Source organism: Staurois parvus, unplaced genomic scaffold (genome assembly GCF_062004578.1).
Source record: "Staurois parvus isolate SC_StPar_1 unplaced genomic scaffold, SC_StPar_1.0 ptg000445l, whole genome shotgun sequence".
Lineage (NCBI taxonomy): Eukaryota > Metazoa > Chordata > Amphibia > Anura > Ranidae > Staurois > Staurois parvus.
Window position 1 is genome coordinate 3,592,270 of NW_028318241.1, and position 22,815 is coordinate 3,615,084.

At 40.2% G+C, this 22,815-nt stretch overlaps 1 protein-coding gene across 6 annotated transcripts in view; it reads left to right on the forward strand.

Annotated features, from left to right (window-relative positions):
- LOC149453630 (3',5'-cyclic-AMP phosphodiesterase 4D) overlaps positions 1–22,815 on the forward strand; it is a 1,049,085-nt gene that overhangs the window by 1,009,533 nt on the left and 16,737 nt on the right. For all 6 annotated transcript variants that reach the window (XM_089688054.1, XM_089688055.1, XM_089688058.1 and 3 more), the window contains 5 exons: positions 10,892–10,985; positions 17,825–17,997; positions 19,561–19,659; positions 19,744–19,908; positions 21,962–22,061. In XM_089688054.1, the coding sequence (XP_089544180.1) occupies positions 10,892–10,985; positions 17,825–17,997; positions 19,561–19,659; positions 19,744–19,908; positions 21,962–22,061 (631 nt within the window). The remainder of the gene's footprint in view (positions 1–10,891; positions 10,986–17,824; positions 17,998–19,560; positions 19,660–19,743; positions 19,909–21,961; positions 22,062–22,815) is intronic.

Genomic DNA, 22,815 nt, shown 5'->3' on the forward strand with positions numbered 1-22,815 from the left:
TTAGGCTTTGACCACTTAAAAATGGCAGCACGGGACTGGTGAGGCTGGAGATGGTCAGTCAGATTTGCCAAGTTAGGAAGCTAACAGCTCAGGTTCTTGTACCTGTTCGGGTTTTTTGATCGTCATATGTTGGTTTATGTATCCATTTTGGAAAGATGAATTGATGGCTAGATAGATATGAAAGATGGACACCTATCCACTCATCCATCCATGAATTCATAGACCCAATAAGTAGGTAGTAGAGGGATAGTTGGCAGGTAATTGGCATATTTATTATTACAGATATTTTTTATCCCTTTACATACGGTATGTTGACATTAGTGCCAAGGAGCCTACAATATAAAGCTGGACATAGATTTAAAAAAAAATTGGATTACTCCTGTTGAATTTCGATCCATTTTTGGCCAGCTTTAGGCCCCTATCTCACATGCATACACATACCAGGGCCAGAATGTCTTTGGAGTGTGGGGGGAAACTAAAGTACCTGGAGGAAACCCACCCACCCAAGCAAAGGGAGAACATGCAAAATCTATGCAGACTGTGTCCTGGCCAGGGTTTGAAACGAGGACCTCAGTGCTGCAAATCAGAATTGCTAACCACTGAGCCACTACGCTGCAATAGTCCCAGATACTGATTTGGACTCCTTCCCTGCATAGAAAATGGTGTGCACTAGCATGTCAGAGATCCATGTCAGCATTTTTATGGTTGAGACTTTGTCAGACACCTCTGTGCCATGTTCAAAGCACAGTGCTCACCTTCCATCCCATTTCAGCTCACAGCCCCTATGTGGGAGCCTGGATTTAGTCAGCATATTCTTCTGTGGATGTACAAAGGGTTCTCCTTCATTGTACACGGCTCTGCTGACATCTTTTTGATTCAAGTATTTCACACACGTTGAAGGGGACTCTCAACATAGCTGACTGGTCCTTATTAATCAGAGGTGTTAGGGATGAGTGGGATTTGTATGAACATCCATGTGAAGGGAAGCACCATTGTGCTCCTCTTTATGTCAGGGTTGCCATAGCACTCACAGATACAGGCTGAGGATGGAGAATCATTCACTGTGTTCTTCCAGGGAAATTGGAAGCACTTGATGCTCCTGTGCATGTGGATTACATGATGGCTCATGTGTTGTATAATGAATATGAAAAAGAGGGAACGCGGAATTACAGTATGATCCCCACAGAAAAGACGTGCAACTGAGCAGGGTGGGTCTTCTTTTTTGGGATTCAGACAAAGCCATTTAATCATGACCAAATATCAGGGATAATTCAGCTGAATACACTGTAACATGCACTAATCTTCATGGAATATAACCTACCCGTACAGTACACTCCTGACTCTATACGCTGTATTCACCTGTCTGAATGTTTCATGCAGTAGATTCATGATTGAACACTATGTATATCCATAACAGTATATTTCTGACAGCATATATTATATTCATACAGTATCCCCCTGACTGCTTACATTGTATATATACAGTATCCCCCTGACTGCATACATTGTATATATACAGTATCCCCCTGACTGCATACATTGTATATATACAGTATCCCCCTGACGGCAGACATTGTATATATACAGTATCCCCCTGACTGCATACATTGTATAAATACAGTATCCCCCTGACTGCTTACATTGTATAAATACAGTATCCCCCTGACTGCATACATTGTATAAATACAGTATCCCCCTGACTGCTTACATTGTATAAATACAGTATCCCCCTGACTGCTTACATTGTATATATACAGTATCCCCCTGACTGCAGACATTGTGTAAATACAGTATCCCCCTGACTGCAGACATTGTATATATACAGTATCCCCCTGACTGCATACATTGTATCCAAATAGTATCCCCCTGACTGCAGACATTGTATCCAAATAGTATCCCCCTGACTGCAGACATTGTATCCAAATAGTATCCCCCTGACTGCATACATTGTATATATACAGTATCCCCCTGACTGCTTACATTGTATATATACAGTATCCCCCTGACTGCATACATTGTATATATACAGTATCCCCCTGACTGCATACATTGTATATATACAGTATCCCCCTGACTGCATACAGTGTGTATATATACAGTATCCCCCTGACTGCATACAGTGTATATATACAGTATCCCCCTGACTGCATACAATGTATCAGTACAGTATGTTTCTGGCTACATGGGGTATATCCATGAAATATATTCATGGCTGCATAGAATTGTATTCAGACAGTGAGTTCTTGGCTTCATGCAATGTATCCATGTGGTATACATATGACTGAATACACTGTATCAATATGGAGTTCTCATTGTATCAGTATGCTGTCATGGTACTCTTCAACACTGAGAAAACAGGACAGCTGATGCTGCTATGTAACAAAGGGGACAGCAAACAGGACATGGAAAGCAGGAGAGCCGGAGCTGCTTGCTGCTGTTTCCTCTGCCCCCTCCCCCCACCCCTGCTCAGCTGAAAGCAAGAGGGAGGTGGTGTCTGTAAACCCTGCGATTCCCAGGCTTCTAAGCTAGGCATATAGACAAGGTTTACTCAAATAGTTTGTTTACTGCACGAGCAGAGAGGCAAGTGAGCTTTCTGCCTGGCTACCGGGAGACAGTCCACGTCCTATATGCCAGATCCAATGTGGCGAGGATTTGCATCAGTTTCAATATAGAAAACATTTTGATAATTAGACATGAAACTGTGAGTGGTGTAGAGGAACCTAGAACGGGCCTAACTCATTCGAGGTTTAACAAGTTAGAAACACCTGCTGTTTGTTTACATAGGAGGGCTGGCAAGATTCTAATGCAAGAATCTGGAAAATAAGTACCTCTGTTGTAAATTGTGAAGATTAATTTCTCCACAATGTCTAAAGCCACAGAGTTGATTGACAGCTTATTTAACCCTAGGGTCACAGCTAAGCGTTTTCTGCAGTGTTTCGCAGAAATGCTCTACTGTCCATTTAACATGATTTCCAATGGGACAGGTTCATGTCTCTGCGTTTTCACCCGGTGCATTTTTTGGAAAGGATCGGGGACTTTTTTAAACGCAAAACATTGCGTTTTTGGTTCTATAGACTTAAGTGAGAATGCTGCAGAAAAGCATGTATTGCATTTTTGCTGCATTTTTTATGCAGTTTTGCCGCTTTTTGATGTGTTTATAATCTTCCTAGCAACAAGAAACATTTTTAAAAATTTAAAAAAAAAAACCGCAAGTGCAAGAACCCAATGCAGAAACACACCAAACGCAACCTGCATAGGTGTGAACCTAGGGTTAATGTGCTATATTGCCTCTATAGAATATGTAAATAGTTTAGTGTGCATAGTCTAGAAATCAATTCACTTGGTCAGTTTCGACAATATTCTAATCATGAGCAGCAGTGCATCATGATTCGGTCCATTTGATGTCATTGAGGTGATCGAGGAATTAACACCTGAAGGCTCCCTGATATTATGATGGAATTATGTAACTAGAACAAGATGGTTCCACAATTATCTTATCCTATCTTGTTGTTGGCCAATCATTATCTCCATGTGCCTGCCCAGTTAAGTGTGACTAACTACTACTACCTATATTGTAACTTGGATAAATGAGAACCTTCACAAACCAGTAAAATTTGCAGTTTAATTGAGCATTTTATAGGGTAAGACGTGAAAGTAGAATCATAGATAGAGCCAGTCCATGGTATCTCTGATTTGGGTTTTAAGAGGTCTGCAGACCAATACATTTTGAGAGTATATTTTTACTGTTCTCATTCCCTGTATTCATGTAATTCCAGCAAATTATGTAGCACTTTGCAATATACTTAGAGCACTGTACACATCAGCAAAGTATGGAACATTACTTTTGCCTCTAGCAAAAGGGCAAGTTTATAATTATATCCAGCCTCAAATAAAAGCTTCTTACATACTTGTACTTACGCACATCGGACAACATAGTCATGACTAAGAACCTTAAAGCACAGACTATTTTATGTGGCTTTTATCTGTGGATTGATATAATAAACTTGGCCTTTTATTGGAGTGGCCAGGAGTTCTCATGTTCCATAACTAGCTGTTGCGGGTAGCTGTGTGCTCCCTTGGACCTGCAATGGCCATATTATGCTGACGCATGTTATATATTTTTATAACAAACCATTGACATTCGTCTTTTCCAAAAAGGAGATGTAAATATCTTGAGTAAACCTACACAGAAATGGGGAGGCCACAGTACCAGCTGCTTGATTAAATTGTATACATTCTACCATTGATTTTATTCAATTTCTAGCATATTTTGGCAATGGTCAACTTGGAAAATATGTCCAACAAGTAAAGATGCATTAAAGCTGATTAAAACTGCTTTGTAGGCTAGTATTGTGCAGTCTTTGCTCCAATGGTATTATACATCTCCCAGTACAACATAGCTGGTCATAATCATAATGGGGAGATTTACTAAAACTGTGGAGTGCAAAATCTGGTGCAGCTCTGCATAGAAACCAATCAACTTCCCGGTTTTATTGTCAAAGCTTAATTGAGCAAGCTGAAGTTAGGCTGGCCATACATTATACAATTTTCTGTCCAATTTCCTTTAGGTTTACCTTCAACTATGTAGTGCGAGGGCCTAATTGGATATAATTGAAAGTGTTGTTTAGGTGTGACCTCATATTATTGGTTTTTGGTAAATCTAAAGCAAAATTCACAAGAAAATTGTATAATGTGTGGCCAGCCTTAGAAGCTGATTGGTTATTATGCACAGCTGCACCCGATTCTATGTGCTCCAGTTTTAGTAAATCTCATCCATTGGGGATTACAGGCCATCACTGAAAAAGAGGTCCTAAAAGCCGTTTTTTTGTTTTTCCAGGGTTTACCTGATTTACAACTTCTTTCATCTGTGGGCCTCGCAACAATAATGGAATTAACACATATGCACCTTTGTAAGGCAAAGAACAGGTGCAGCAATCTATACTAAGCAAACATAATTCTTTTTTATTTTTATAATTTCGTAAGTCATGGATGAAGCACCCTGAACTTATATAATAAATATTGGATTGGCTGACCCTACAAAATAGCTTGAATACCAATGGGATGTAGCAGCACAAACAGTAGTGACTAGGCATACATGTCAAGACATATGTATTTGGTAGGTATCACATGCATAAGCACAGGCATCAGCAGACTAGTACTTTTTTGTTGTACTACAAGCCCCAGATCCAAAGCCAGTTGCAGTCAGGAGTACCTGTCTTTATGTAGATTGATTCTGTGTATGACAGTTTATTACATTTTCTTCTGTTACTGCTATGTTAACATAGTTCTGTGTATTGCCTTTTTTCCCCTACACCATTCGCCTCCATTGTAGCTCATCACTGGTTCTTTTCTCACCGATTGGAAGAGTGAGCTCTATTAAGATTGAAGAATGGCTATTGTCACATATTGTACAATGTACTTGAAGAAACACTTATCTAACTCACATTATATAAGACACTAAATATAAAGTCAAGCAAATCCTTATATGAAATCCGTAGCACACCTGGCTACCTAATTACTTTCAACGAATCACATGAGGGAATTTGGTTGAATAATAGGCAGATTAGCTACCTAGGGATGTAGCAGGGGAATTTTAATTGGAAAAATCTTGCACTTGGGAATTGAAAGTGGTCTAAACATCATTCACAATTTAATTCAGAAAGCTTCTGATTTGTTGGTCATTGTTGTCTTCGTATGGCTATACCCTCTGAAATGTTCTCAGTGTTTCTTGTGACCACTTTAAAGTAGAAAAAATGGCCAAGTGGCAGGAAGTGGTCCAAGGAAGGAAAACCGGCAAACCGATGATAGGGTCATGGGTGGCCAAGGATCATTGATGCATGTGGGGAGCAAAGGCTGGCCTGTGTTGTCCAATCCAATAGAAGAGATACTGTAGCTCAAATTGCTGAAAAAGTTAATGCCGGTTCCAATAGGTGTCAGAACACACAGTGCATTGTATATGGGGCTTCATAGCCACAGACTGGTCAGTGTGCCCATGCTGATCTATGTTCACAGCCAGAATCGCCTATAATGGGCACATGAGCATCAGAACTGGACCACAGAGCAATGGAAGTAAGTGGCCTTGTCTGATGAATCACGTTTTTTCTTTTACATCACGTGGATGGGCCAGCTCTCTGGACACCATGTCTGCAATACGTAAAAGATTCTTTTTCATAACATTTTCTTAGTAAAGAGTTTTACAAGGTAGGTTATTGGGTCTTTCTGCAAAGCCCCTCAATTGCACAGATTGGGACTGGCATGCAGAATGTGATAACACATGAATGTAGCTAATTTATTCACATGTACTAAAGTGTGTGTGTGTATATATATATATATATATATATATATATATAATATATTTTTTTCACTGTATATATAAGCCTGTTCAGCAGGAAAAGGCCAAATTTCATTCCATGTATGGGCACTGTGGTTGTATAGAAGTCAATCTACTGGTCCGCTTCTGTACAACCGCCCTGTGAGATTTTCCCCACTTGATAAGTGCTGCAGTCTATAGCCAGAAGTGCTGATCTGTGTGTTTTGATGGCAGGGAGGATTCCCTGCTGTCAGAATACAAAGACGTAGTGGGCAGGATTCCCCCATCCACCTAAAAAAAACAATCATCTATAGGCTACCTTAAGGACTCCCTCCGGCAGTGAGACCTTGCCATCATATTTTCTTGCTTTATTTCACATCTTAAAGCAGGACTGCACTGCATCTGAGCACCATAAACCAAAACACTATTTCATTAATTTTTAAAATTCAAAAGAAACTCCCCCATCCATTCATATGTCTCTATGCTTTATGCTTTATTTTGCAGGGAAATCACTTTGAAAAACACCCCCCTAGCATTCTGGCTGCAGCAATCTTAAGTAGGGGCAGATGACTCATGTAGCATTTACTTCCTGGAGTCCATCTGCTGTTAGCTCAGGCATGCAGGCAGGAGGGTATGCTTGGCTTAGAAACCCCTCCTCCCCTCCTGAAGCTTCTTGGAATGTATAACATCATTTGCCTAGGCATGGGAACCAGGAAGTAACTGAAGAATTAAAAAAAAAAAAGTTTAAAATAAGTAAATATGATATACTTTCTTATCTATTTACAAATACTAGCGGCATAAGGATTAAAAATAGTCAATGTTGATTGAAAGAGTGAACTTCCACTTTAAGTCCCATTCCACCTGTTATATTCCTTAGAAAATAAAATACATTTTCATAGCCAACAAAAAGTGGGCCCCACATATTTGTCATGGCAGGAATTTGAGCTCAGGGACAGAGACATATGAAAACAATGGGTTACCTAACTCTCCTAATATCTCTCCAACACTGAAACATCCCAGGGGTCTTGTCCTGTAGCTCTCGGTTGTGACAGGAACATGAAGATGTGATTTCCGGTTTCATCTACAATACTACCAGCTGGTGAAATCTTATGTTGTTGTTCAACCATAGAATGCCATGATGATTAACATTGGCGTATCTTACTGGTCTGGTCTTACTCCATTTATTTTCCATGTGATTGTATGAGGTTTAAGTTTGGAGTTGTTTATATTTCTACATGAAGCAGTCAAATTTAGATATTTCCTAGAATTCCCATTAAAGGGGTACATTTGCTGTTTTAGAGCTTTTATTTTTTACTCTAACTTGATTGGGTGTTTGAAATAAATGAACAGTTCCAGACCCAGAGGTTGTCCGTGTATGATCCAATAATAGAATGCAATGTGGCCAGTCCAAGTTAGGCCTCGGTCACACATAGGTGCCTAAGCGTACATCCAGGTTGAGGACCATGTGTGGTACAGGTACAGGTCTTCTGTGCATCCGCGTGCAAGCAGTCCCATTCATGTTGGCTGGGAGACAGCCAATGCTTCCAATTTGACAAGCATGCAAGAGCAACGCTCACAGAGAACCACACCTGTAATTAATAAATATTTTCCAAACCAAGTGCTCAGGCTCTATGGCGTCCTCCAATCACTGTGTTCAATACAAACTGCTAGAGCCGGCAACTCCAAAACCCATGTGATGATTTTTATTGAATAGGAGTGACATAAAAGCAAGCAGACGCGTTTTGGCACACAGCCTGGTTCACAGTATCATTATGGTGTGAACAAGGCTGTGTGCTGAAACGCGTTAGCTTGCTTTTACGCCATTCCTGTATCTTCAATAAAAATCATCACATGGATTTTGGAGTTGCCGGCTCTTTCTATCAGTTTAATTTAACAAGCATGCAGGTGCGTGTCCCCAAAGGGGATGTACCAAGACCAGTGGCTGGGGGTATAGGTGCCAAAACAGCCCACGGTCTTACAAACAGGAAAGCAGAGAGAATTAACAGTTTGATTTGAAAATGAATAGGCTATTTCAGAGCAACTACTGAGTGAACCAGAAGATGGATGACAAATTCAGTATAGGTAGGAAATCAGCAACAAGGACATGTAAGGAAGTTTTGCCCAGAGTTCTGCTTTAAAGATTTTTTGCCGTACGTAGGAGTGCATCGTTTGCTGCGTGAACAAGTCAGGAGTATTTTCTCTGTTAATTGTACTATGAAGTCCAGATATATCTGAGTTCTTTCCGCTGGTCATTTTCAGTTACATATGTTGCGAATTCATTTTAAGAATGTACTAATAAATAATATTATACTAACAACAATCGTGGCTGAGAGCTTTAGGCCTCCCCATTTTGTTCCTCACATTGGAAGTGCATATCTTGTTGGTTGGCAGATACTCCCCAGCATACCATGTAATCAGAGACACCCCTCATACATGCGGCATTCTGGCATCTTGAAAAGAAAAGCAAAAGCTTTTCTACTTGATTTTCCTTGCAGGTCTATTTATACATTTTTTTTATACCACAACTTTCACCCAGAATTCGCATATTTCTAATGTGAAAAGTATGACTCCTGAGTGAAAGTTGTGTGAACGATGTGTGAAAACATAAGCTGCCACCTTAGATTCATCTTATAGTATATTGCTTTAGCTCGAACCTTTGGGGGGACAACATAGGCATGTGAAATACAGGCTGAATTCTCCCTGTTGAAGACCATTTGTATGAACTCCATAACACATCGTGTCAAATATTGATAAAACCTTTAGATTAACCGTCTGCAGTGCGTTTTGGACTCTTTCACACAGACAGACATAGGGTGGCAAAGACAGGTGGCTGAGCCATAGTTTTACTGCCCCCTGGCCACACACCCAAACTGTAACAATACAGCTAAACAGGGCTGTATACATGCCAAAGGCACAATGCTTGCTTCACAGCCATGGCATTTTTAACACGGCTGCAGAGTTTGACCTGCAGTACTGTATGTCAAACCTCACCCTCTAAACTCAGTGAGGCTGTACTGCAACTGCGAGCTAAAAGCTCAACTCACAGCTGTGGTGTGGCCCTACGATGTGGGGGAAAAAAAAAGAGAGGTGTTCAGGAGGCAGCAGTAGCATCTCCTTAACCCCGGTCAGCTATTGCAATGCTACCCTCTGGAAAGAAATCCACCACAGATTGCTTTTCAGAGGGTGTAATTCTTACTGCAAATTTATTTATTTTATTTATTTCAGGTACTTATATAGCGCCATCAATTTACAGAGTGCTTTACATATATATTGTACATTCACATCAGTCCCTAACCTTCAAGGGGTGTACAATCTAAGGTCCCTAACTTACATTCATACATACACATACAAGGGCCAATTTAGACAGGAGCCAATTAACCTACCAGCATGTCTTTGGAGTGTGGGAGGAAACCAGCGTATCTGGAGGAAACCCACACAAGCAGAGGGAGAACATGCAAACTTCAGGCAGGTGTTGCCATGGCTGGGATTCAAACCAACGACCCTAGTACTGCCAGGCAGAAGTGCTAACCATTTAGCCACTGTGCTGCCCAATGTGAAAGAAGCCCAAAAGCTTAACTCCAGTAATTAAAAAAAAAAAAATCTACCATTGCACTGGGGGCCCCAGACTGCAAGAGTTAAATGCTTGTTAACTCTAGAATATTGACCTGCATCATACTTGATGACATTGGAGACCGCAGCCTGGAGCACCTCAGAGAAGAGGCTTCAGGGGAATGGTCGCACAAATGGAGGGAGCCTTTTAGAGTCCGGCATTGCACCTTATTCATCTACATCTAGACTGAACAAACATAACCCTTTCAGTGTAGAGGCCTACTACAAGGGTAATTGTTATGTAATTCCTAGAGATGGCCTTTCTAATTATGAGATATGAAAATAATATATATGATGCAGTCTGTTAATAGCATTACATAGCAGTTTTTGTTTTTCTCCTTTCCCCCCTGTAACAGTTTTATTACCTGTTGATCCTGCCAGTAGATCCATTATTGCTCCACTTCCTTTAACAGGCCAAACTGTCCAGCAAAGCTTTCATTTGCCGTGGTCGATTTTTCTTTTTTTTTGTCAAATTTACACTTTAGCATTGTAATGTCATCATAACAGCCTGCATGGTTTCTTCTTCAATGACCTTTTCACATCTGTGTGAATTTTCCAGTGTTTAGGAGACCGAAGGTACCTTGCCATGGTTCCTGGAGACCTTGCTAGCTGCAGGAATTTCCCGCCATGGATTGTAGACTTTTATACAAACACTTTGTTGGGTAAATGGCGATCGATCGGTGTCTCAGGCTAAAGCCAGCAGCTCTGATCAGTGTGTTGTGAAGTCTTCCTGCCATTAGAACACAATAGCTCAACGGTAGTGATGTCCACATCCACCTTGAATGTATGGATGGGGGGAATTGGGTTAGTTTTTTTTATTTTGTTCAACCCGCTGGTTAAACGAAAGAAAAAAAAAAAATGGGCCCATCTATGGCCAGCTTTAGTGTTTCTTTTAGGACAGGTTTCTTCTAAAGATATATATTTATTATGTAGGTATGTATTAACCCCTCATTATTTTTCTTTTGTTTACAGTTCAAAAGAATGCTCAATCGGGAGCTCACCCACCTATCAGAAATGAGCCGGTCCGGCAACCAAGTTTCCGAATATATTTCAAACACCTTTTTAGGTAAGCAAGTATTCTACTCTTCCTCCCTCCCTGCCTCATTTCATTCTGCTAATGCACCCTTCCCTGCCAGCAGATTACAGCAAGCCGCCTTGTTTTTCAGTGTCTTTCTAGATCCTGTTACATAAGAGGGACAGCCCTGTATGTCATAAGCAGAGGAAACCTTTACCAAACACTTTCTTGATTTCCTCCCTAATTGGCCTCTCTGCAATCCTCTATGTGCTGCTGTGTTTGTGGGTTGCTGTGTTGAGGATATGGACATAGGGTTTTGTGCGTCAGCCTCTTTCTTCCCTAGAGCCTTGCCATACATTGATAGCAATGCTTTTTTATTATACAGCAGGGTGGATTTGATTTAAATCAAACTGATTTAAATCACGATTTAAATCACAATTTAAATCACTAGTCAGTAAGGCTTGATTTAAATCCTAGTTTTCTACATAAAGACTAATTCTTGCTGGTATAACTTTAATATGCAAGTAGATGAAGATTTTTAGAATAACAACTTTTCATATTAGTTTTTTTATCCCCAGTTTAATAGGTTAATCATTCATATTTGGACAACTTTTCTGTTGTACTTAGGAAGGAGAAAAATAATCATTTCCATAATAATAATTTAAATAGATTTATTCAACTGAAACAATAACATTACAGCATATGTTATTTGCTTAAACAAACATCCATGTTTGTTAACTAATTTGGCTAAACAAAATATATATATTTAAGAAACTTAGACTGTCAGCCCCTTCCTCCTTACACTTAGTTTCACTTTCTTCTTGTGCAGATCTATTCCACTCCAAACAATCAGAAAAATATTGTTTCTATTCTATTCACTGAACTTCTTGAAATTTAGCACTGAAGGGGTTGATTCTGTATTCATAGGTTTGTAGAAGTTAGGATTAAGGTCTTTTTCTTAACTCTGTTCATGTTATAACATTTTTGCTGTGAAGAAGAGGCATGTGATCTCCGCTGAGTCAAATTCAGTTTTGAGAACTGCAAAAGTAAACCAACATCTGTGATAATATCTTATAGGCAGAGAAACTGCCCAATAATCTTACAAAAACCTCTGGAAGAGCATGACATTGTGAATGGATTCATGGAATTTATTTACCAAAAAAATTAAACATATACAGCCTTATTCTACATAATTAAAAAACGAATCTTTATTCCATGATGGAATAACCTTTGGATGGTAATATATTTTCCTCAAAAAGCATTTTATTTAAAAAAATCCGATTTAAATAAAAAAAATCCGATTTAAATAAAAAAAATCTGATTTTTTTTGATTTTTTTTTAAAAAAATCATTGATTTTTATCCACCCTGTTATACAGTATGTTGTGTTTAATGCATAGATGAAGGAAAAAGTTTCCCGTTATTCTTGTTACCATAGAAATCAGTGACATTCGTCCTCTCAATTTTATAAAGAGCAACCCCAGTCAAAAAGCAGTCAGCCAATAGATTGCCGGTGTAATCCAGGAAACTTTGCAGATGTGCTAAAGTCAGAACTCAGTCTTACCTTATTATAAGATAAAGTCAATTAAAGCCTGATTTCGCATTTTTCCCTGGGTTTTATGGTGGGGTGCCAGGTGCTTATCATGAATCCCCCTGCACTCTTAGGCATAGTTCACCTTTATCTAAAAACTGCCTATGCAGACAGGGGTGTCTTCTATAAAAACAAACTGTGAAGCTCTGACCAATGTTAATTAATGCCCTTGCTATAGATGAAGGCCTTTAACGTACCTCAGAAAGCCTGACTGAAAACTACCAGCGATGGCATCACTCCATCCTGCCATGTTGCTAGGACTTGACCAGCTGTTACTGCTCACCTCCACCATCACAGGAGTGGGCTTTTCCTCTGATTCAAACCCCCTCATATGCACTTTCTCTCCCCTGAGCCTCCCCTCAGCATTTGAGAGCTCACTACTGTGCTGGTGGAAGTAAACCGTAACAGCTGGAAGTGTCTTAGCAATGCCCTAGCAACATATTTTAAATGAGGTACGAATATTATATTTTATTTCAATTATAATGGATTTATTAAAACTGGAGAAATGAAAGTGTGTGTTGGCCACATCAACCAGGCTGGGAATAATTTATCTGATTAAATATATTTTGATACAATCAAATATTCTGAGAAATGATAGAACCTTTTAGTATGAGTAAAAGTATTCAATTTCAGACACAAAGTACGCAATGTTCAGGTGAGGTGGTAGAATATAATGAATAGCTGCTATTCAAGCTCACAGTACAGTTCTACAGTTAGACTGTTGCTGAAGTGTACAGCTTCGTATGCATTGCACTGTATTCTGCATATGAGATTTTATATGATACCCAGCTGCTGAGTCAGAGGGCTTGATTTAGTAAAGGCGTAGAATGAGATCACTCGGCCCAGTGAAGCTAGGTTCACTTCAAATACCCAAACACAGGATTGGAAAATAAAAGAAAAAATAGGAATTGCCCTGGTGTGTTTTTGGATCAGTGAGTTCATTCTGCTGCTTTAATAAATCAGTTTGGGTTCAAAGGAACCTTTCTGTGTTAATATATGGACATTTAGATAAAAAGGCTGCTGAAAGTAAACAAGTGACTACCCACCAGTGTCATTGTAGGGGTTAATTGCAGCATAAGGGGCTTTCAGGATTTCTGAAGCAAATAGCTTATAGTGTGCAGAGCATGCTGGGATGTCATGTAGGCAAGGTAGAAATGCAATGAAGCATTGGCATCCCCTGCCCGTAGGAGGGAGATTTGATAAATATGACACTGTCAACATCTGAGCGCAGAAAATACCGATTTCAAACAGCCGCAAGGGGAGGGGGTGGAATCCCCCTGCAATATCGGCATCAGCTTGGAAATCTCTCCAAGGCTGGACTGAAACCCTCAAGGAGACTTCAATGTGATTCTCTTATATTTTCTGCCCTGTAATATATCAAAAGATGACACTTCTTATATGGAAGAAACTGTTTCATCAATCAGCTTCACGTCTAATACACTGGTCCCAGTATATTAAATAAATACTCCATCCATAGAATATTCTTATTTTATTTATGTATCTGGACATAATTTCAAAATGTGTTGTTAGAGTAACTTGATATATATTATGGTAATATTTTCAAAATGATCACCATAATATTCGGTATAGCAAATCATTCTTCCATACACTTAGTGTATCTATGATTAAAATGTAAAATCATATATTCATTTCTTTCTCTTTCTCTTCTTCTTTAATTCCTCTTTCCTCCCTCACTCGCCACCCACTCCTCCCTTCCTATCCTTGATCTCACCCTCTACCCATCTCCTCCATTCCTCCCTCTACCCCTCTTCCCCATCCCTCCCTCCCTACCCTTCTTCGCCAGCCCTCCCTCCCTACCCCTCTTCCCCATCCCTCCCTACCCCTCTTCCCCATCCCTCCCTCCCCCTCCAACCTCCTTCTGCCCTCTACTTTTCTAATCCCTCCCTCTCTCTATCCCTTCCTCTCTCTACCCCTCTCCTCCCTTCCTCTCTCTTCCCCCTCCTCCCTCCCTCTCTCTACCCCTCTCCTCCCTCTCTCTCTCTACCCCTCTCCTCCCTCTCTCTCTCTCTACCCCTCTCCTCCCTCTCTCTCTCTACCCCTCTCCTCCCTCTCTCTCTACCCCTCTCCTCCCTCCCTCTTTTTACCTCTCCCCTTCTGACCCTCTCCCTCCTCCCTCTACCCCTCTCCTCTGTTCCTTCCTCTACCCCTCTCCTCTGTTCCTTCCTCTAATACCTAATACCCCCTCTGCTCCTTCCCCCTCCTCTCTCCCTCTCCCTCTCCCCCATCCTATCCCTCCCTCTGCTCCTCTCTCCCTCTATCTCTACCCCTCCCTCTACCCGTCTCCTCCCTACCTCTACCCCTCCCCTCCCAACCTCCCTCTACCCCTCTCCTCCCTACCTCTACCTTCCTCCTCCCTCCCTATACCGTTCTCTCCCCCCCCCCCCCCCTCCCTCTACCCACCTCCTCCCAACCTCCCTCTACCCCACTCCTCCCAACCTCCCTCTACCCCTCTCCTCCCTCCCTCTCCCTATCCCTCTCCTCCCTCCCTCTCCCTACCCTTCTTCTCCCTCCCTCTACCCCTGGTTTCCCGATCCTATTTCCCTCTTACCTCCTTCTATCCCTCTTTTCCCTCCCTACCTCTACCCTTCCGTGGCTAATCCCTTCCCTTTTGCCTTTTCTATTCTTCCTTCTTAATCATTTGTGGTTTTAAATCAAACACTTTAGAATAAACTGGGTCTGTAACCTGTATTGCTGACTAATTCTTGAGCATGCATCATCCAGGGCTGTCCTATCACCTGATCCTTCACATTACTTAGATTGCCACTGACCTGGAACAAGTTCATTTTAGATGTCTGAACACTTAATATTCATATGTATGTTCCAGGTCAGTAACTCACTAATTAGTGGCACAAAGATAAGTGCAAAAGCTTTGGATTTTGTACTTTTTAAAGACAAGTCCTCATTGGCTGCCCCCATATTTTTGTTCTGACAGTCTCTTTGATATCAAATCTTACAGAATGATTCGGTTGTACTGTGTTTGTCAATGAATTTCACTATTCCTATTACTAATAGGACCAGTGCACAAAGAGGCCGCTTCTCTCAGTCTTGCCTTGATAATGCCAGGGAACATCATGACCTATCATGTTCCAGTTCTCTGTAGGTGACATTAAATTCACACCAGAGGATTTTTTTAGTGAATGAAGCTCCTGATTGAGAACAATTGTGTTTCTATGAATGAAAGGATAGGTCTTTGTGATTTCTGTCCAGCTCCCATCCTGAGCCAGCCAGATGCATAAATAATGGGTTATTTCTGGCTGGATGGAGATTTGTTTGTTGGGGGGCACTAGGGAATCCCATAGAGTGTAACAGCAGATGTGAACTCTTTCAGACATGTTTGTGCTTCTGCTTGGCTTGACGTGACAGTTGCATTTAGGACTTTCCCCCTTGATCTATCTAAACTGTGTGGATCTGCCGGAAATCATAAACATCAAAGCCTGCACATGCTCATGCTGATATATCCTAATTATTGAAGCCATGTATACATGAGCTGAGGCCTTTGCCTAATAATGCTACTGTTTAATGGATAATAATAATGAGCTATAATATTATTAGAAGCTGTGTTTTTTCAATCAGAAAGTGCCAAAATGGAGATATTATGCAAAGTTTAATAAGTGGCCTAATTTAATTTTACATTTTTGGTTGATGTGAGTTGCTCTTTTCATATTTTTATTGCTGTGAAGTTCTTTCTGAATAAGCGTAAATGTGTAAACACACGACAAAAGGAACAGGCGTACCCTTTAAACAGGTTCTGCATTCCCACACACGTCTATGGGCATTGAAGACCCACTAGAAGGAGATCAACTGCACCTGTCCATAAATTGTGAATGATCTCAGAAGCATCTCAAACCGATAAAACAAGAAGGAGAGGGTGCACCTGCCTAGTGCATTACCAATAAAAAAAAAAAGTTTTGATACATGAAAACAAGTGATATACTCACAAACGCATGACAATAACAAATGTTATATAAAATTCAGATGGCACTGCCTCCATATCCACGTTGCTCAACTGACAGAATGAGAAGACCTTTCAACGTCCAATGCAGCTTATATATTTTGAGGGGCGAGCCCTCTACTTTAGAGCCTGTAAGCTGCTTCAGACCCTGAAGAAGAAGGTTTGCCCCTCAAAGCACATATGCCCCATTGGATGATAAAAGGTCTTCCCATGCTATCAGTTGAATGGTGTGGATCTGGAGACTGTCCCATCTGAATTTTATGATATGCTTGTTGTTGTCATGCATTTGTGAGTATATCACTTGTTTCATTTATAAAAAAAAAATAGTTTAAAGGTAATGCAATATAGGGGTGCAGCCTCTCTTTGTTGTTTTGTAGTCTTGTATGAAACGATACCCACAAGTCTAGAAAGGGGCAGCAAGGCACACCAGTGCTTTATCTGGAACTCGTGGAAGCAGACAGTATATCATTCCCTAGGGGCTCGTTCACACTTGACTTTATTTCTAACTCTTGCCAAACGCCTCTATAGCGTTTGACAGGCGTTAGAGAGGCGTTTGGGAAGCGTTTTTAACGCTCCCCAAACACCCTATGCGCGGTTTTGAGGCATTTGCTAGGCGTTTGCCAAGCGTTAAAACCGCACCACAAATGCCTATAATGAAGTTAAATGGTATTAACGCTCCGCAACCGTGTCGCAACCGCACCGCAAACGCCTGCCAGGCGTTTGAGGAGCGGCACCATAGACTTGAATGGGAGGCTTCAACTCCTCCTGACTCGACATGAGGCACCAGTTTTGCCGCGACGCATGTGCTGCCATGTGCAGAATTTTCATAGGTTTTTGAGAAGCATTAAAAACGCTTCCCAAACGCCTGTCTGACGCCTGCTGACAAATCTAGTGTGAACATAGCCTTAAGCACTACACTCAAATGCAGGTGTTCTTAGCATCTCAGACTGATGTCAAACAGCCCAAAGTCTGTTGAGACATGCCCTAAGACATTAATAATACAATTAATAAAAACTTCATTTAGAGTATGTAAAGTAATATAGTCATGTAGAGAAATATTTGTGTCCTCTTTGCATGTGCACCTAGATGTCTGTGATTTGCAATGGTGGGCTTCCGTCTTTATCCTGACAGAGAACAATATGCAAGATAAAGATAATCCTACTTGATCCCGCACTAGGATAATTCTAGTTTAAAAAGAGTATTCCACTCCTCAAGGACAGCCTTGTGTATCAGTTGTGCACATATGCATTTTGTTATTCTTATTGTGATCTTTACCACAATGGACCTCTAGAGTACAACATTGCCTATAAATGCCTCCTATTCTTTAGATAAACAACATGAAGTGGAGATGCCAACACCGGCCCAAAAAGAGAAGGAAAAGAAGAAGAGACCCATGTCTCAGATTAGTGGTGTGAAGAAACTAATGCACAGCTCTAGTCTCACAAACTCGAATATCCCCAGGTTTGGAGTAAAAAGTGAAAATGAAGAATCTCTAGCCAAGGTGAGACATTGTGATATGTGCCCCCAAAAATGTATGTCTGCTCCCCATATGGAGGTTATCCATCTATTCCTAGTTAGGCACAAAGAAAATAATCAGCATGCATCATGAATGTGTCCACGTCTTTGGTGTCTCTTCCAAACGCACGCACAAAATATTCCTTTAAAACCGAAAAAAAAGGCTCTCTGGGTACACTGTAAGACTCTGTATACACAGGCTTCTCAAGGCACCAATTCCTGGTAGAAAACAAGCAATACCTACACTCAACTGCTAATTCAGCTTCTGGTGGCTGAGAAGTACTGCTCTGGCTGGAGTATCTGCACACTCAAAAGTCCATAGCAAGTTCAAGACTTCAAGCTGACTACTTGGTGGAATCCATAAAATGCTAATTTTTATTGGCTACATTCTATAACACAACTAACAGGCTAACGTGTTTCCGCTGTAACAGCCTTCCTCATAGTACCTGGTGTCATGAGGAAGTTTGTTACAGCCGAAACGTGTTAGCCGGACACAAGTTGTGTTTTAGAATGTAGCCAATAAATATTTGCCTTTTTATGGATTCCACTGAGTAGCCAGCTTGAACTGACCGATTCCTGGTGCATACATACGGGCTTCCATTCTATCTAAGAATGGCTGTATCTGAATTAAGTACTCTCTTACTTGGAAATCCTGCCAGAAACAGCACTTCCTATTGAAATCTGACAATGCGAAGGCACTGCCTCTCAGGTAGCAGCAGTATTGTCAGCATGTTGTTCATGCTCCTTCATTTGGCCAGTGGGCTGCCGATCAGTTCTGTGGGAAGAACATTCAGCCCTTGATAGGCAGTCCAGTGATCAAGTGAAGGCGCTTCCACAGCAGGATTATAATGCTGCTGCTAATTGAAAGGCTGCGGCTTTGTGTTGTCAGCCCGCAACAGTAAGTGCTGTTAATGACAGGATCTCCAAATAGGGGGCTTTGCTACAGATTCATCAAAATGTTTTGCTTTAGGAAATATGTATACAATGAGGCATGATGCTAAACACATTGAAAAAAAGATTTACAAGGTTTACATACACATTAATGGGACAAAAACACAGCTTACCAATGGATCCTTCAAGATATCGAGTAAATAGAAAGGGGACACAACCCACCAAGGCATTCAGAACTAATGCCGGTTTTCATTGGTTTTAATTTTTAATTGTCTCATCTATATTCTTAGTTCATCAGATATATAATCACAGAATATACAGACCACCATAGCCTGCTCAAAGTCTGGGGATGGTTTTAAATGTTTTCTCCTTTCTATCCTTGAAGCTATTTTTATTCAGATTTCTAATATTTTTGGCAGAACAAGTTTTTTTTTTTCATGCACTGTGGTAATTAATTCATGGCATCCTCCTACACACCATTTGTTCTTTGTATGATCAGCTAGGATGGCACTGACAGAACGTTCCATACTGCATGTACAAAGCCTCTAGCTGGGGAATAGAGATTTCAATCTTACCACCAATCCAGACTTTGAATGCGGCAGCTCCACGTGACTACTTATAACTTCTCTCTGTACTTTTCTCGTTTACTTTCCATCAGGAACTTGAAGATGTGAACAAATGGGGCCTTAATATTTTTAAAGTAGCTGAATATTCTGGAAACCGACCTCTCACAGTCGTCATGCACACAATATTTCAGGTATATAGATACATTGGTTTTTGTGCAGACCTTTTCTTGCTTACCTGTCTCTGTAATAATTCTTTATCTATACTCTCTCTGCAGGAACGGGATCTGTTGAAGACATTTAAAATACCGACAGACACTTTGATTACATACTTAATGACTTTAGAAGACCATTATCACGCCGATGTGGCTTACCATAATAACATACATGCAGCGGATGTTGCTCAGTCTACTCATGTGCTGCTTTCCACGCCAGCTTTGGAGGTATGAACTGCTTCGTTTTTATTCTGGCCACTATGACATAACTACAAGGTGAAAGTTACAAATGTAGTAGTAGTAGTATTGTACTAAATTCAAAAACTTTTTGTCTGGGTAGAACGTTGCTTGGAATGTTTTCAGTGTTGGCATTTCTAGCCAAGCTATGATGAACATTAATAGGACAAAATCAGTTATCATTGAACACTGAAAGATGTTTTCTGTTGAGTGATGCACATCATTGTAACCTTGTGTGCTGATTTATGAATAAGTGATGGTGCTGGGGGGTCCTGTTATGGGGCTTCCCAGCACCACTCTATTCAATATTGCTGCAGCCTCTAACCCTACCCTTCCTTCAGGAAGATACTTTCCAGCCTGACTATTTCATTTTACAGCTATCAGTGAGACTTTATTTTTAGTGTGGGGGAAAAAGCCTGTAGACCCATTAAGAAAAGTCGAATCATTTTCTGTGCAGTATACACAGCTTTTTTTTTTTTCTTAGAAGGTTTGAAAATTATTTATTATTTTGTTATTCTTTGATTCCAATCCATCAAGTGCAGGAAAATCATGATTTGATAGAAAAATAAGATGTAGCTGCTTGTTACTTCACCTACTGAGTCTTGTGATTCTTCACAGCAGCTCCTGCATCTTCTGGATTTTCTCAGTTGTGTTAATTTTCTCATCAGTGTTCAAAGAAGGGTGGAAACAGCAAAATGAAATATTAAATTATAGTAATTTAGGGTAAGCCATTCTTACTCTGTTGCTCGAAGGACTGACATGATGTGACACTAAAGGATATTCTTATTCTTCAGAAATAATCCAACTAAGTTGGCCTGTAATCCATTCTTCATGAAATCTTACTTGGTTTTTCTGCCTCCTTGTAACATCCTCTGCAAATTCCTGAACCACTCCTTTTCCAGGTCACCTCTGTTAGTTTGGAAGGAGCAGTGCATGTTAGTTGTGGTCATGTGCGCTACTCTGTGAACACCAATAATCCCACAGTACATAACAAAAGGAAGCAATGCCTTTTCCAAGGAGGAGGTGAGGTCTCGGTGCTCAGAATTTCTTCCACTCACTCAGATTGGAGCAATAGCAAAGATAAACAGGTAACCCGAAACATCCAAGTACAGTAATCCTTATTTGCTACAGGTCAATTACAGAATAAAAAAAGACTTGCGCGTTTCGGCCAAGGCCATACTAATAGGCTATGATTAAGGCCTTTTGGCGAAACACACAAGATTTTTTTTATTCTGTAATTGACCTGTAGCAAATAAGGATTACTGTACTTGGATGTTTCGGATTACCTGTTTATCTTTGCTATTGCTCCAATCTGAGTGAGTGGAAGAAATTCTGAGCACCGAGACCTCACCTCCACACCCTGTAGCAAATAAAAATTACCGCAATTGGATGTTTCAGGTTACCGGATGTTCATCTTTGCTAACAGTCCCATCATCCCTAGTCCAGCTCAGGAGTGAGAGAGGGTAGCTACGTTCCTACATACAGTGGGACCATGGAGAATGAACGTAGCCACCCTCTAACAGGAAGTCAGAGAACAGCAACAACAAAAAAAGAGTTTTACAGATTTGGAGAGCAATAAAAGAAACTTTGAGTTAAGAATACATACTTGAATAACATTTTCTTTTTTTAAACCAGAGTTTACTGTCACTTTTTAAAGTGAATCTGTACCTAGGCTATGAATTTGCAAGATTTGAATGTTCTTAACAAGCTGTAAATATGCTTAAAAACAACTCCTAATTACATTGGTGAAGGCTTGTTTTAAAACTCATTTACTGCTTTGTTATACAGGTTACTGGGTTATTTTACATTAAATAAAGCCCTGGAGTGGGATGTAGTAAAATCAGCAACACAAGGCTGGAATGTGGAACTATCAGTAAAGTCTGAGGCTGTGATCTACAAGCATGTCAAGCACATTGTATATTGGAACTATGGGGGAACATTATTATTATTATTATTATTATAGATACTATAGAATACCACTGCCAGTACTTGGTCCCCAAATCCGCTGTCATATTAACATTTCACTCCTTTTTTTTTTTTTAAGGCTGTTTTCACAGACCTGGAAATTCTCGCTGCAATCTTTGCAAGTGCAATACATGATGTTGACCATCCTGGCGTCTCCAATCAGTTTCTTATCAACACGAGTAAGTTTACACAAATATACATTGCATGGCATGTCAATGGAAGAATAGATCTTTTTTGAGAGATATACGGTATATATAATTTTATAGTTCATATTTAATAGAGAGATAAATACATATGTTGCTCTTTTTTACTAGTTTTGTGGAGGCTTTACTTCCAGCTGCTGAGGTTCTAACATAGCCCTCTATCTGTTTTGTGCTGAAACATTTAAGGTGAAGTTCCTGCCCCTTTCTTTCTTTTTTAGTTATAGATTAGATTTATTTGACTAGGGTCTAAGTGTGCAAGGAGGAAGGCATCAAAAGCAGAATGTATGATTTACATTTTATTCAGAATCTTGTCTCATAAAAACCAATGCGTTTGAGGGGCTCTAAATCATTGATTGTCATGATCTAAGATAAAATTAAATCTAAATTTCATATTTTCTGCTGTAGATCTTTCCTCCTTGCACACACAGGTTTTTTGTTTGTTTTTTGTTTTTTTGTTGTTTCCAGCCATTTTTATTGAACGTTTCAAGGAAAAATATAGAATTTTAAGACTTGTATGAAAACCAGTAAGCTCAGATATATGGTGACACCTTTACAGCCCGCCATAGATTTGAACAGGCTGTGGTATGTAAATACTTGTTACTCCTGGGCACCTCCTGGCTGTAACGAATCCAGTACAATGGAAAACGAATAGTTATTATTCACTATTAGTGCTTAATGAAATGGCCTTTCTCAGTGCCAGTCTGTTTAAAGATTTATGTCTCATGATTCA